We start from the raw sequence: 12,306 nt of genomic DNA, 5'->3' as shown, positions 1-12,306 counted from the left end.
CCAGTGCTATCTCTGTAAATAGCATACTACACGAACATTGTTTTTATAACATTACCTCCACTGTGTCTGTAGCTCTCTCTACTCGTGGGACAGCCGTTTTCTTGAGGAAGAGGTGTTTCGGGATTGGATGTCTTCTCTTCTTCGGCTGGCAGTAGTCATCTTGAGAGAAGTGAGCACTGCAGACCCGATGGTCTGCAAGGCGCAGTGTCTGGACAGGAGTGTTAGCATCCATTTGTAGCACAACTAGCCACAACTTCAGCATCTCGCCGTCTCGCCATCTAGCCTATGAAAGCTGTACGGGGTGTTGCGCGACATCCTGTTCTTGCAATTCGGATAAGCACAAACACGAACCATTGTTTACAATCGATGCAGTAAAACTCTCAACTGCACTCCGGGACAACCAGCGCCACTCGGATCGGCGCTCAGCATGGCTCCTCTGTTTTCTTCCAGCAACAAGCAAAGCTCTCGCGAGATGACGTCACAGCCCAGAGCAAGTTAAGGGTAAGGGAAACGCTTAGTATGCTATTGACAGAGATAGCATCTGAACCGGTGAGTGGCGAAAAAAAGCACTTTTAATGCGCAAACTTATACGGGATGCATTTGCCCCCATATCTACCATTTTAGCTCATTTCGCGGCTGCCGGCTGCATCCGCCTCCCTCAATACTGAACCAATTTTAGAACGAGTTGTACCTATGAATCATACGCACACATACACATGGGGAAATAGGGCCCAGGTTGAAAAATACCAAAGTTATCCTTTAACTACATGACTGACTTGTATTTTGTTTATTACAGTTGTGTTGTTTGTTATTTATCAGTGTGTTTTTATGTTATTATTTATACATTGTTTATTTTGTAATTTTTCTACAAAGAACTTTGGTCAAAAGTAATTGTTTTAAAGGTGCTGTACTTACTCGCGAAACTATACAGTATGGGTGTTGTAAACCACTTATTTGGTGTCCATCTTTATGTTAAGTACAGAACAGTCATATTTTAATATAAAGAGAAAGTAGAACATAACTCTATCTGGTTTAGTTTGGTCGTGAACTGTAAAATGTGCGAGGGGTTTTGGCTATTCAGTAGTTGGTCCCCACAATGTGAGTATACCATCAGGGTCCTCACACTGTAAGATAAACAAAATAAAATACACACACATAACATCTGATGTCGTTGTGTTTATCTTCCTCTCTGCAGTCATCTCTAAAGTCGAGTAAAAAGAAGAAAAGGACATCGCTGAAATGCAACAAATCGAGCAAGAAGGGGTCAGAGGTGAGGAAGTGACGAGACTCAACAGGTTGTTTTATCAGTTTACAAATCTAAACCAAAGCTTGTTTGAGGTATACCAGCAGGTGACACCTTCACTGCTTTAAATCGTTCATCTTTATCAGCTGAGTTACAGTCTGAATTTGTCTAAATTTGATTTGAGTCTTCGGAGTAGCTGTAATATAAATAGAATAATTGCTGTATTAAGGTTAATGAGTTTGGATGATGTAATGTGATGAGATTGTAAATGTGTTCGTCTGTGTGCCTTTCAGCTCCAAGATGGCCGCTGGAAGCCCTTCCTGGTGAAGCCTCTTCCCTCTCAGCTCATGAAGCCTCTGCTGGTGTTTGTTAACCCCAAGAGTGGAGGAAACCAGGTAGAGTCATAGCCCCGCCCCCAAGGACATTGTTTTACTCCCTACAGACTGAAGGAGAAAATAAACAACAAAAGTGCAATTGAAATCAATCAGTGTAACAACATGAAAAAGGAAAATACATCCAGACTGAAAATAACCACAATTTGTTTCTCTCAGGGAGCCAAGATCATCCAGTCCTTCATGTGGTACCTGAACCCTCGACAGGTGTTTGACCTGACAAAGGGAGGACCAAAAGAGGGGTAAGATCAGCTACACTGACCCAAGGGTGCATCCAAATTCGCTTGTTTCCGTGTGGGAGAGAAAGGAGGGATCTCTGCGGATACTCGAGTGATGACACGTGATGTTGATGCTCTGCTCTGTGTCTCCTGCAGGTTGGAGCTGTACGCCAAAGTGCCCAACCTGAGGATCCTGGCCTGTGGGGGCGACGGGACAGTGAGTCCAACATTGTTCAACACATCCTGTACTAGGGCTGCCCCCTAATAGTAGTCGACCAAACCTTAGTCGACCGTAGCTGTTAGGAGCTGCGCCTTTGTCAAAAAAAATCAAAACCCATATGACCGGACCATATTGGAATTTGATTTGAAAGGACAGACACAGGAAGTGTCCACGCTCAGCAGTCAGACAGGAGTCAGGTTAATTTCCAGGGCTGGTACCTGCGGTTATTCCACAGGCTAGTTAATAACATGTCGGGCAGGAAATCCAAAGTGTGGGATCATTTTGAGAAGGTGAAGGACGAACCCAAGGTGATATGTAAACTCATCTTCATTGGTCGACTACAAACATGACGTATCATCTGAAACATGGAAGTAGCTACATGCCCATTAGCCCACAGCGTCATTAACAGGCGGCTCGCTCAGTGTGTGACGTGCACTTGTAGATAAAATATAGGCCTATATTAATGAAGGTTCATTAGTACGGTTTTGTATTTCTCTGTAATGTAGCACAGTGTTAACAATGTTACTGATACTATTCTTTCTCACACCTTCAACTCAAACCATTGTGTTGCCCCGCCCAAAATATATCATTTAATAATTGAATTAATATCGTAAACCTGCGGGTGACTAGTCGACTAATGGCCTTAAATGATGACTGTCGGTTGACTTGGAAAATTCTTAGCTAGGGGCAGTAATAAAAATACTTCTGTACTGTATGTATAGCTGTGTGAGTTAAGCATGCCTGTGTGTGTGTGTGTGTGTTCAGGTGGGTTGGATCTTGTCAGTGTTGGACCAGCTGAAGCTCCGTCCTCAGCCTCCTGTGGGCATCCTCCCTCTGGGGACCGGAAACGACCTGGCCAGGACTCTCAACTGGGGAGGGGTGAGTTCCACTGGAGCTTATCTGAAGCTCTATAATGGAGTTAAACAGTCCCTCCAGGATTTCACAGCCCTTTCAGCCTAAAATCCCTGATATCTTGGCAGCTTTTCTAAAGAATTGCGATTCATGTTGTGTATGGCCCCTAAATCCGCAAAGTGAGTAGTAACTGCAGCTGTCAGATAAATGTAGTGGAGTAAAAGTACAATATTTCTCCCTGAGACTGAGCGGAGTAGTAGTGTAAATTGTAGGACCCTTAGAAATTAAATTTGAAAGTTGAGATCTCTGGTAAACCTGCTCAGTTACATCCAAAAACACATTTTAGAAAGTGTAGAAACCAAAAATAAAAACACCACAGAAGTATTTGAGAGGCGGTGTTGCTGATGCTGACAGAACAGATTTGATCTCTCGTCTCTCAGGGTTACACAGATGAACCGATAACAAAGATCCTCTCACACGTGGAGGACGGGAACGTCGTCCAGCTGGACCGCTGGAACCTTAACGTGGAGGCGAACCCCGAGGCCAGGCCGGAGGACCGGGACGAACATCAGACAGACAAGGTCAGTCAGAATGTCTGTCACTCACACAAGAGACCAGATTAATCAGACGTCTTTAATGATGATGATGATGATTTCTGCTGTTTCTCAGCTTCCTATTGACGTCTTCAACAACTACTTCAGTCTGGGCTTTGATGCTCACGTCACGCTGGGCTTCCATGAATCCAGAGGTCAGTCTACACACACACACACACACACACACATCACACATGTTTTTGGTGACAGAGTCAGCAGCACTACATGTTGAACTAATGGGCCTTTTCCACTGTCACTTTTGGCCGCGCGTAGTCAAGCCATGCCATAGCGATTTGCATTTCCGTAATCAGTTGAAACGCGTCGTGCCACGCCAAGCTTTACCAAAGAATTGACCTTTTCTGCAGTAGGTCCAAACGCTGGGCTGCCCTCCCTCAAGAGGGTAGTGGTGATGTCTCGCCGACTGCAGCCAGCCCTCAAAGACCCTGTTTTTCCCCCTCAAACAAGCCATGTGTGTTGCAAGACTCTCCTCACCTCTGTCTGCAAGAGACCAGAGAGACAGGCGTTTTAAAAGTGGCTGTGTGTTCAGCTCTCAGTACGTCTGTAGCTTCGAACTGAATCTCTGTGAATATCTGCTTTATTTTACTGTTTCATGTTCGCTATCAGACATATTAGAAGTTGTGTGAAGTTGCTGCTCGAAAACTCAACATTTCCTTATTTTGCGGCTTCACAATAAAAGTTTATATGTTACAAAATAAGAGGGGACTTATATTGTGAAGAATCTATAGGAAATTAAATGTGTTGTTACTGAATTGGCAGCACTTTGTTAGTGGCTTTTCTTTAATAAAGGTGAGTGTAATAATACGGCAGGGAGGGAGAGTAAAATCAGAAACAGCCACAGTGAGATGTTGACGAAGAGCTGCAGACAACTTACTGCACCTCTGCAAACAGCTCACCTCCAACAGGTAAACTTCTTTTACCTGCCCTGCTGTGGAAAAACACATGCAGCAAAAATAACAGGGAACTTGAGCCGTGGATCACCCCGCTGCTTTTAAACGTCATCACCCAAGACAAGCCGCCATCACAAGTGGGTAGCCCTGTTGTGATGGAAATGCAAATTCCTGCTGCGCTTGGCTGGTGGCCCAAAGCAACCCAACCCAAGCCAAGCCAGGCCATGACTGTCGAAAAGGGTTGTAAGATTATATCACTGCAGCATGTCCTGTATACCCAGAGAAAACCCACGCTGACATGAGGAGAGCATGCAAGCTCTGCACAGAAGGGCTCCCCCACCCCTGGGTTCAAACCAGGAACACTGTTGCTGAGAGGTGACAATGCCAGCCACTGCAACACTGCACCACCATGCTGCCCATTATTATTGCGCCACTGAGACCCTAAAACCAAAGATGTACAGATTAGGGTCTTTAATCCCGCCCACAAATCTCTGATTGGCTCAGTTATTTTTTTCAGTCTTCAATCATTATTGTTGTCATGACACTTAAAACATGGCTGCTTGTGATTAACGATTAACGATTTACAGCAGACACATTGACATGTGTAGCATTGAGAGTGTAACCTGCTAAAAATCCACTTACCTTTAATTTTCCACCACAGAGCAGCTCAGTAAATGTGTCGTTCATCGTCCTCACTGTGTTCATGCTCCCCTCAGTGCTCCTCCTGTGTTTGTTCTATTCTTATCTACATCCTTTTCTCTGCCGCTCGCTGACCTGATTACCCGGCAGGGATCAATAAAAACGTCTCTAATTAAATTAAAATCTCATATCATTCCATCGATGGATGGAAATGTAAACCATTCGCAGTGTGTCCTCTCTTCTCTTTGTTTTATCTAGATAAAGTACAGTAAAGTGAGTGGGTTATTCACCTGTGCTTCAGGTCACGTAAATGTAAAATCAGAAACAAGGTGAATGTTTGTGTTGTTTGTCTTTTCAGAGGCAAACCCTGAGAAGTTCAACAGCCGCTTCAGGAATAAGATGTTCTATGCAGGAGTAAGTGTCCTCACCACTCTGTTCTGAAACTTTCAGCATGTGGAGTAAATTTGTGGGATGGTTTAGAAGTGGAAATCAAAGTGTGTAATACTTACAATAGATTAGTCAGAAAATGACCGGAATAAACTAAACTCTGTTTACACATTAAAGTGTGTGTAATGTGCATTAATTTATCTGTGTGTGTTTCAGACGGCCTTCTCAGACTTCCTGAGTGGGAGTTCGAAAGATCTCGCCAAGCACATCAAAGTGGTGGTGAGTAAAGACGGACAGAACGTTTTGAGAAAGATGTAACGCTAAAATGTGACGGTTTTAAAGCAGTTTGAGTTGCTTAAATCAGTCAAAAACAAACAAACTTTAAAAACACCTCACAATAATATAGTTATCAGTAGTTTCTTAAAGTTGCTCACTTGTTTTTATCAAACAAACAGGAGATGATAGTGACTTTGTTGGGAATTATTTTCAGCGGCGGATTAATCCATGTTTGGCCGCTGACACCAACAGACTTCAGTCCAGAGAAAATAAAAGACTTTTTCCATCACCTTCAAATGGAAAAACAAATTTTAAAAAACAGCAGCGACAATTCACAAAAGTCAAATGTTTTTTTTCTTTTATTCTAAACTTTATAATCACTTTCTTAATAATTAATGTCCACCGAAAGTGTTCTAGTTTATTCCCCTAAACGTTATCAGCCGTCTTTCCTTCATCAGTGATTTATGAGCTAATTTCTGCTCTGTACAAACAGTCAGCTGGTCTTTAACGGGAAACATGAATTCAAACAGATTAAAATTACAAACACCCACGGAAAATTTGTTTTTTAAATGTTTTATGATACAATATTTATCGTCTCTCTGGGTGATGTAAAAATAGAAAATAGATATTGTCAGTACTCCTGCAGCCTCAGCAGAGCACTGCTGCAGGATACACTGACTGTGTGAGTACAGTCTGTGTATATGTATGAACCCCTGAGCCTGTGTGTGTTTCCCTCCTCAGTGTGACGGCACAGACCTGACGACCAAAGTCCAGGAGCTGAAGTTACAGTGTCTGCTCTTCCTCAACATCCCCAGGTACGCTGAGCTGGAGTGTTTAAATAAAAATCTAACTGATGACATTTTATCTTTGTCCTCTTAGTTTTAATGTTAAAACATGGCAGAATCGTGCCCACATGAAAAATAATCAGTAACGTGTGTGTGCTGCAGGTACTGTGCCGGCACCGTGCCGTGGGGTCACCCTGGTGAACATCAGGACTTTGAACCTCAGCGTCATGACGATGGCTGCATTGAGGTCATCGGATTCACCATGACGTCTCTGGTGAGCTCTCTGCTGCTCTCCACATCAGACCACATTTAACATTTAACCGCAGTTGACCAAAGTGTTGTACAGATGAGATGAATGACACATTTCATGTTTTGTTGGCTGCTGCTCATTGGTCCTCAGACAATATTGATCTGAATTTATTCCACCACACCGTCCTATATGAATACTATGATACATAATACACTACACAGTTCTATATGGTGTCGTAAATGAATCCAAAGACACCAAACGACACGTCAGATGAGTCATGCCAGCAGCAGCAGCTCCACCCTTCACTGACCTGTGGATGTTTGTGTCCAGGCCACACTGCAGGTGGGAGGTCACGGCGAGCGACTCCATCAGTGTAAAGAAGTGACCCTCACCACCTACAAGTCCATCCCCATGCAGGTGGACGGAGAGCCCTGCAAGCTGGCCCCATCCATCATCCACATCAACCTGAGGAACCAGGCCAACATGGTGCAGAAGGCCAAGAGGAGGATCTCCATGCCCCACCTCAACGAGTAAACACTGAGCATTAATCTGTCACACTGCACCACAACACCAACCTGCAGTACTCTGTTCTTAATGTTCTTGGTGTGTGTGTGTTTGTGTGTGCACAGTCAGCAGCCAGTTCCTGAGAAGCTTCAGATCAGAGTGAACCGGATCAGCATGGCAGCTTATGAAGCTCTGCACTACGACAAGGACCAGCTGAAGGAGGCCTGTGAGTCAGTGAAGGGTTAACTGTGGCTGGATCAATAACCTCCTCAACACAGTTAATCAATCAGTCAATCTGTCCCAGAGGACAACAGCTCTTTAATCACACAAGAAACATTTATATTTTATTTTTTAAACTTGTCTCATTACTGTTTAATGTTGGATACTACAGTCGGACCTTGACATGTCCTCTCTTCATGCAGCGACGCCGCTCGGAGTGATCACTGTCCCTGGAGACAGCGACCTGGAGACGTGCCGCCTGCTCATCGAGCGTCTGCACGACAACCTGGACCAGGTACAGCAGAGACACTATCAGGGCTGCTAATAATAGAAACTCCCATTATTCTTTAATGGCCAACACAATGGGAAGGAAGGCACTCTGCAAAAAGATTTTATCTTCAGTTAGACTCCAAGTATACATTAAATAAATAAATAATGATAATAATAATGAACTGTAATCATGTAGAACTTTATATTTTTAACTTTATATATATTTATTATTTATTTATTTTACTGTATATGGGAAAATGGCAAGAGAGGGATGATATACTATTTGCCAATTAATCAATTCATCATTTAGCTTTCAGATGTCAAGTCCGATGCGATCACCTCACACTGATTATTACAGTTGTTCCCAAACTTTTTATTTCATCTTTTTCTTTTTGTGTATTGTATATTTATATCTGTACATCGTCACTTATAGTGTTCTAGTTTTTGTTGCCTGCTGAGGAACTATGGATGTAAATTAGCATTTTGCTAACTACGGCGTGTTTATATATTGTATTCTATATATATAATTATATTTATTTAATAGTAAATAAATACATAAATGAATAAATAAATACATTTTGAAGCCACAAAAAAAAGATCACCTAACCTGATGTAAACAGAGTTATATATTTAATAACTACTAACCATATTAGGGAAGTACAAACAGAATAACCCACCATGAAATGTATTGAAATAACTTCATAAATGTTTATATGTGATTATCTAAAACATAACTCTATGTTCCTGCTCCTAGAGAAATTGTATTTTGTAAGATATAACGAAGAGGCCTTCAGTGAGCAGGTCTGTAAAACAGATCAGTGTCTGTGTCTGACTTTGATTGTTGATGTTAAAGAAGCCTTAGCTCCAAAATGTCCCCGGAGTAAAAGAGAAATGCATATGGAGTGCGACACATGTTTTCCCTCTGTCACATGGACTGACAGAGTTAACGTGCTTCTTCTTCTTCCTTTCTTCTTCGTCAGGACTGTGACGCGATGAAGGGCGAGTGTCTGTCTTCACAGAAGTTGTCCACGAAGTGGTGTTTCCTCGACTGTAAGTTCAAACCAACTCTCATAGCATGTTTCAGATTGCATTCTTCTGTACTAAACACTTAATAGTTTGAGTGCACAAGTGTGTTCACACTGCATAGTACGGGAAAATGCAGTGTACAACTGGTGCACTCAGACCAGTCCAAAAGTTGAGTGTGGAGTGATGGACACTCAACAGCTTCATCTTTGTGACGTAGCAAGCTTCTCAACTTTTGATATGGTTGCTGGGACAACAAGGAGCTTGTTAGTTATACATGTTTTATACACTAAGCACCAATGCTGTTACCGAATAGAAGCTGTCAGATATGTTGAGTCTGTAATGATTTGGTACCACGAACAATGATGTGAGCGCTAGCTAGCTAACTTGCTCCTAGCTACAGCAGCACATTTTAATCAGTATTGACGTTGTGGCATAAGTTTGGTTTATGTGTGGGTGGAGATAGCGGTCAAACATTGGCGATAATGCTCCACCATCTGTTTGCAAGTCGTCATTTAAAAAGAAGATGAAAAAGAAGAATAGGTGGTTAAAAAAAGGCTTTCATCACTTCCAGTAAGTGCAAACTGGCAGTGCACAATTAAAATAACGCTACACTGTTGAAATTAGTGCACTACACAAGAAGTGTGTAGTGGACATAGTGGACTACATTGAAGTGTCTTAACAGAAGTATGTAATTTGAGACACACTCTCAGCTTTTCACCACCACACTGAGAACCTGACCCCTGCTCTTTGACTTCCAGGTACGACTGCAGATCGCTTCTACAGGATCGACCGAGCTCAGGTGTGAACTGAACATCCAGACAATAAAAAACAAAGTTAAAGGGAACATTATTTGTTTTTCTCAACTCATTTTATTAACATTTGTGTGACGTGCTCCAGGAACACCTCAACTATGTGACGGAGATCTCTCAGGAGGAGCTGTACATCCTGGACCCGGAGATGGTCTCCAAGGAGACGGTGGGCACCTCCCCCGGAATGCCCGACCTGGTGGACTCTGAGGAGCACCAGGACCAGCAGAGACAGTTCGCCTTCCCCTGCTCCCCGACCTCCTCGACCACACCGAGGTGAGAGGCAGGACACTGCTGGATGATTTCACATCAGAGTTATATATAAACAATTATCACAGGAAGTAATCAGATATAATAAGAACATACATGAGGAGAATATTAAACTGAATGTGAGCAGAGCGCCTCCTGCTGGATGAAGGTGGTCCTGCAGCAGTTATTGGAGCATCATGACGACCGGCTCAGAGGCTGAGTGAATGAGAATGAGCCTGAGCGGCAGCTGGTGTTTATTATCTGACATGAAATGAGCTCCTGCTGCTGTTTGAAGTGTCGTTTCCATGGAGCTGCTGATCTGAACCTTTGTCCCCGCGTGGCTTCAGTTTCCTGGGTCACTCTGAGACACCTGACCGCTGCTGCCTTGTTTACTGAGAGAGTTTAGAGTCAGAAAATAGAAATCAGTCCTAAAACACAGGAACAAAAACCACCTCTCTGTCTGTCTGTCTGTCTGTCTGTGTGTTTCAGGGTGAGAGAGTTTCAGAGGAAGAGGATTTCAAGTGACAGTTCGGTGGCTGACGCTTTGTCCCAAAGCTCCTCTAAGACTGCCCTCTGCAGGTAGGGACAGACAAACACACACATCAGGTTTACTGCCAAGAAGGCAAGAAGGTTTTCACGTGTCTCTGGCAGGAAAACATAACGTCTGATCCATCTCATCAGCTTTTGTCATCACACAGAAGATTTAGAGTTCGACAGGTTCGATTGAACAGGTTGAGGAGCTCATTTGTCAACCTACCAAATCAAAGTCTGGCTTCTAAAGCCCCGTCCCCACCAAAACTTTAGACATGGTACCCAGACCCTAGCATTTCCCCTGCAAACAGTCCTCTTAAATGTGGGCGGGGGTTGTTGTCACTCACTGCTGAGTGCACGCCAGCATTTTCAGAACAAAATAGAACAGGCTGCAGTGAGAGTCTCTCTCCATGGGGTATTTAAATATAGCAGCTTTGGGCATTTAGTCCTTCTCAGGCAAGCTCAGGGGTTTAGTGTTGCTGTAGCCCACAGGAACAAGGCTCTACAGCGCTTTCTTTTTCCCTCTGAGTGAGGATCAGAACATATTTTGTCACATAACCCGGCCGAAATTAATATATATAAATGGTTGAAGATCCACTCATTACTCAAAGTGTCTGTCATATAAAAACTAAAGTAATAGTCAAAGTTGTCACAGTGAAATTTAAGGTGTGCTGATGGATTCACTTTGTCAACTCATGCATTGAGTAACATTACAAGTTAACATTCCACCTTAAAAGTCACCGGCAGTCGGCCCAGTGAATTAAATTATTTTTTCTCAGACTCCAGCTGCTGTGAGAGGCAGCAAAACATCCTTTCATTTTATAGTTACAGTTTACTAATAAAACTCTCTACAGTATGAACAGTGAACATGAGCCTCAAAACCAGCCACAACTGGAGCAGAGTGACCGTCCTCTACTGACCAATCAGACTGCAGTGTTCACAGCTCCACCTTTTAGTACCAGATCTGTGTGCTAGGTACCCCAACAGAGGGGGGACCAAACATGGGGACGGTACGAAATGGTGAATCTGAAGTGCTGTACTTGTACTTTCCAGCACCGTGAGATTTTCATGTCACATAGATGATAAATAATTGAATTATTTCACACAAACTGGACTAAAAGAACTTTGTTTGTTGTATTATTATGTCATCAGTGTCATCATGTGCACATATATATATTTATACATACATATAGTATATATATGTATAAATACCAAACAGCTGACTGTTTGATGGATATTTGTGCAACTTTTTGTTTTACACAAGTTGACACTTGTCTGTCAGCGTTAAATACTTCATGGTACCACACACAGTGTTACTGCTGGTACCATGAACTGAAGCAGCTTCTGAACGTGTCTTCTGTCCATCTTGTCCTCGCTATCTCTCTGTGATCTGAAGGAGAGGGGCAAAGATCATCAATGTCCATCGCTCCAACACAACGCTCGCTGATTTCAGACCCATCATTAGGTACGACGGCATCGCTATGAGTGTGTGTTTGTTTTAGTGATTATCTCCTCCATGTTCACATCTAATATTTTATTTATCTGTCTTATCCTCTCACAGTCCTTCCAGTGCTACCTCACACGATCCTGAAAAAGGTAAAAGTTTCTCATGATGTTTCTCCACAAGTAACGGATGCAACTCTAATACTGTATACACACTGATACTTGCACTTAAATGTGGATGCATTAATGGCTACGTTAAAAAAACATTTTGAAGAAGTTAATACAAAAACAAAACCAAGAAAGAAAATAAAGATACATGCTGACATACAGTCAGACCAAGAAAACTGAGAAGGGGGAAAATTAGAAAATAGAATGATAAATAATAAGTGACTATAATGTAAATCTGCACACAGACAGTCACAGTCCAAAAATGTCCAATTTTAGCACTTTAGAAAAGATCACCACATAAATTCTACATAGAGCCCCCCCCCCCCC

General features: G+C 42.7%; 1 protein-coding gene across 1 annotated transcript in view; it reads left to right on the top strand.

Moving 5' to 3' along the window:
• The window catches only part of dgkzb (diacylglycerol kinase, zeta b), a 58,534-nt gene that overhangs the window by 31,942 nt on the left and 14,286 nt on the right, over positions 1 to 12,306 (top strand). Inside the window, exons 10-29 of the mRNA XM_050073804.1 lie at positions 1,196 to 1,270; positions 1,537 to 1,638; positions 1,795 to 1,877; positions 2,010 to 2,070; positions 2,839 to 2,952; positions 3,366 to 3,506; positions 3,595 to 3,673; positions 5,424 to 5,479; positions 5,669 to 5,731; positions 6,470 to 6,543; positions 6,676 to 6,787; positions 7,094 to 7,293; positions 7,393 to 7,493; positions 7,690 to 7,781; positions 8,737 to 8,806; positions 9,541 to 9,581; positions 9,680 to 9,864; positions 10,327 to 10,416; positions 11,765 to 11,833; positions 11,930 to 11,964. Of these exons, the coding sequence (XP_049929761.1) occupies positions 1,196 to 1,270; positions 1,537 to 1,638; positions 1,795 to 1,877; positions 2,010 to 2,070; positions 2,839 to 2,952; positions 3,366 to 3,506; positions 3,595 to 3,673; positions 5,424 to 5,479; positions 5,669 to 5,731; positions 6,470 to 6,543; positions 6,676 to 6,787; positions 7,094 to 7,293; positions 7,393 to 7,493; positions 7,690 to 7,781; positions 8,737 to 8,806; positions 9,541 to 9,581; positions 9,680 to 9,864; positions 10,327 to 10,416; positions 11,765 to 11,833; positions 11,930 to 11,964 (1,843 nt within the window). The remainder of the gene's footprint in view (positions 1 to 1,195; positions 1,271 to 1,536; positions 1,639 to 1,794; positions 1,878 to 2,009; positions 2,071 to 2,838; positions 2,953 to 3,365; positions 3,507 to 3,594; positions 3,674 to 5,423; positions 5,480 to 5,668; positions 5,732 to 6,469; positions 6,544 to 6,675; positions 6,788 to 7,093; positions 7,294 to 7,392; positions 7,494 to 7,689; positions 7,782 to 8,736; positions 8,807 to 9,540; positions 9,582 to 9,679; positions 9,865 to 10,326; positions 10,417 to 11,764; positions 11,834 to 11,929; positions 11,965 to 12,306) is intronic.

Source organism: Epinephelus moara, chromosome 20 (genome assembly GCF_006386435.1).
Source record: "Epinephelus moara isolate mb chromosome 20, YSFRI_EMoa_1.0, whole genome shotgun sequence".
Classification (NCBI taxonomy): domain Eukaryota; kingdom Metazoa; phylum Chordata; class Actinopteri; order Perciformes; family Serranidae; genus Epinephelus; species Epinephelus moara.
The sequence above is the reverse complement of the archived record's forward strand: the minus strand, read 5'-3'. Positions and strand labels throughout refer to the sequence as shown.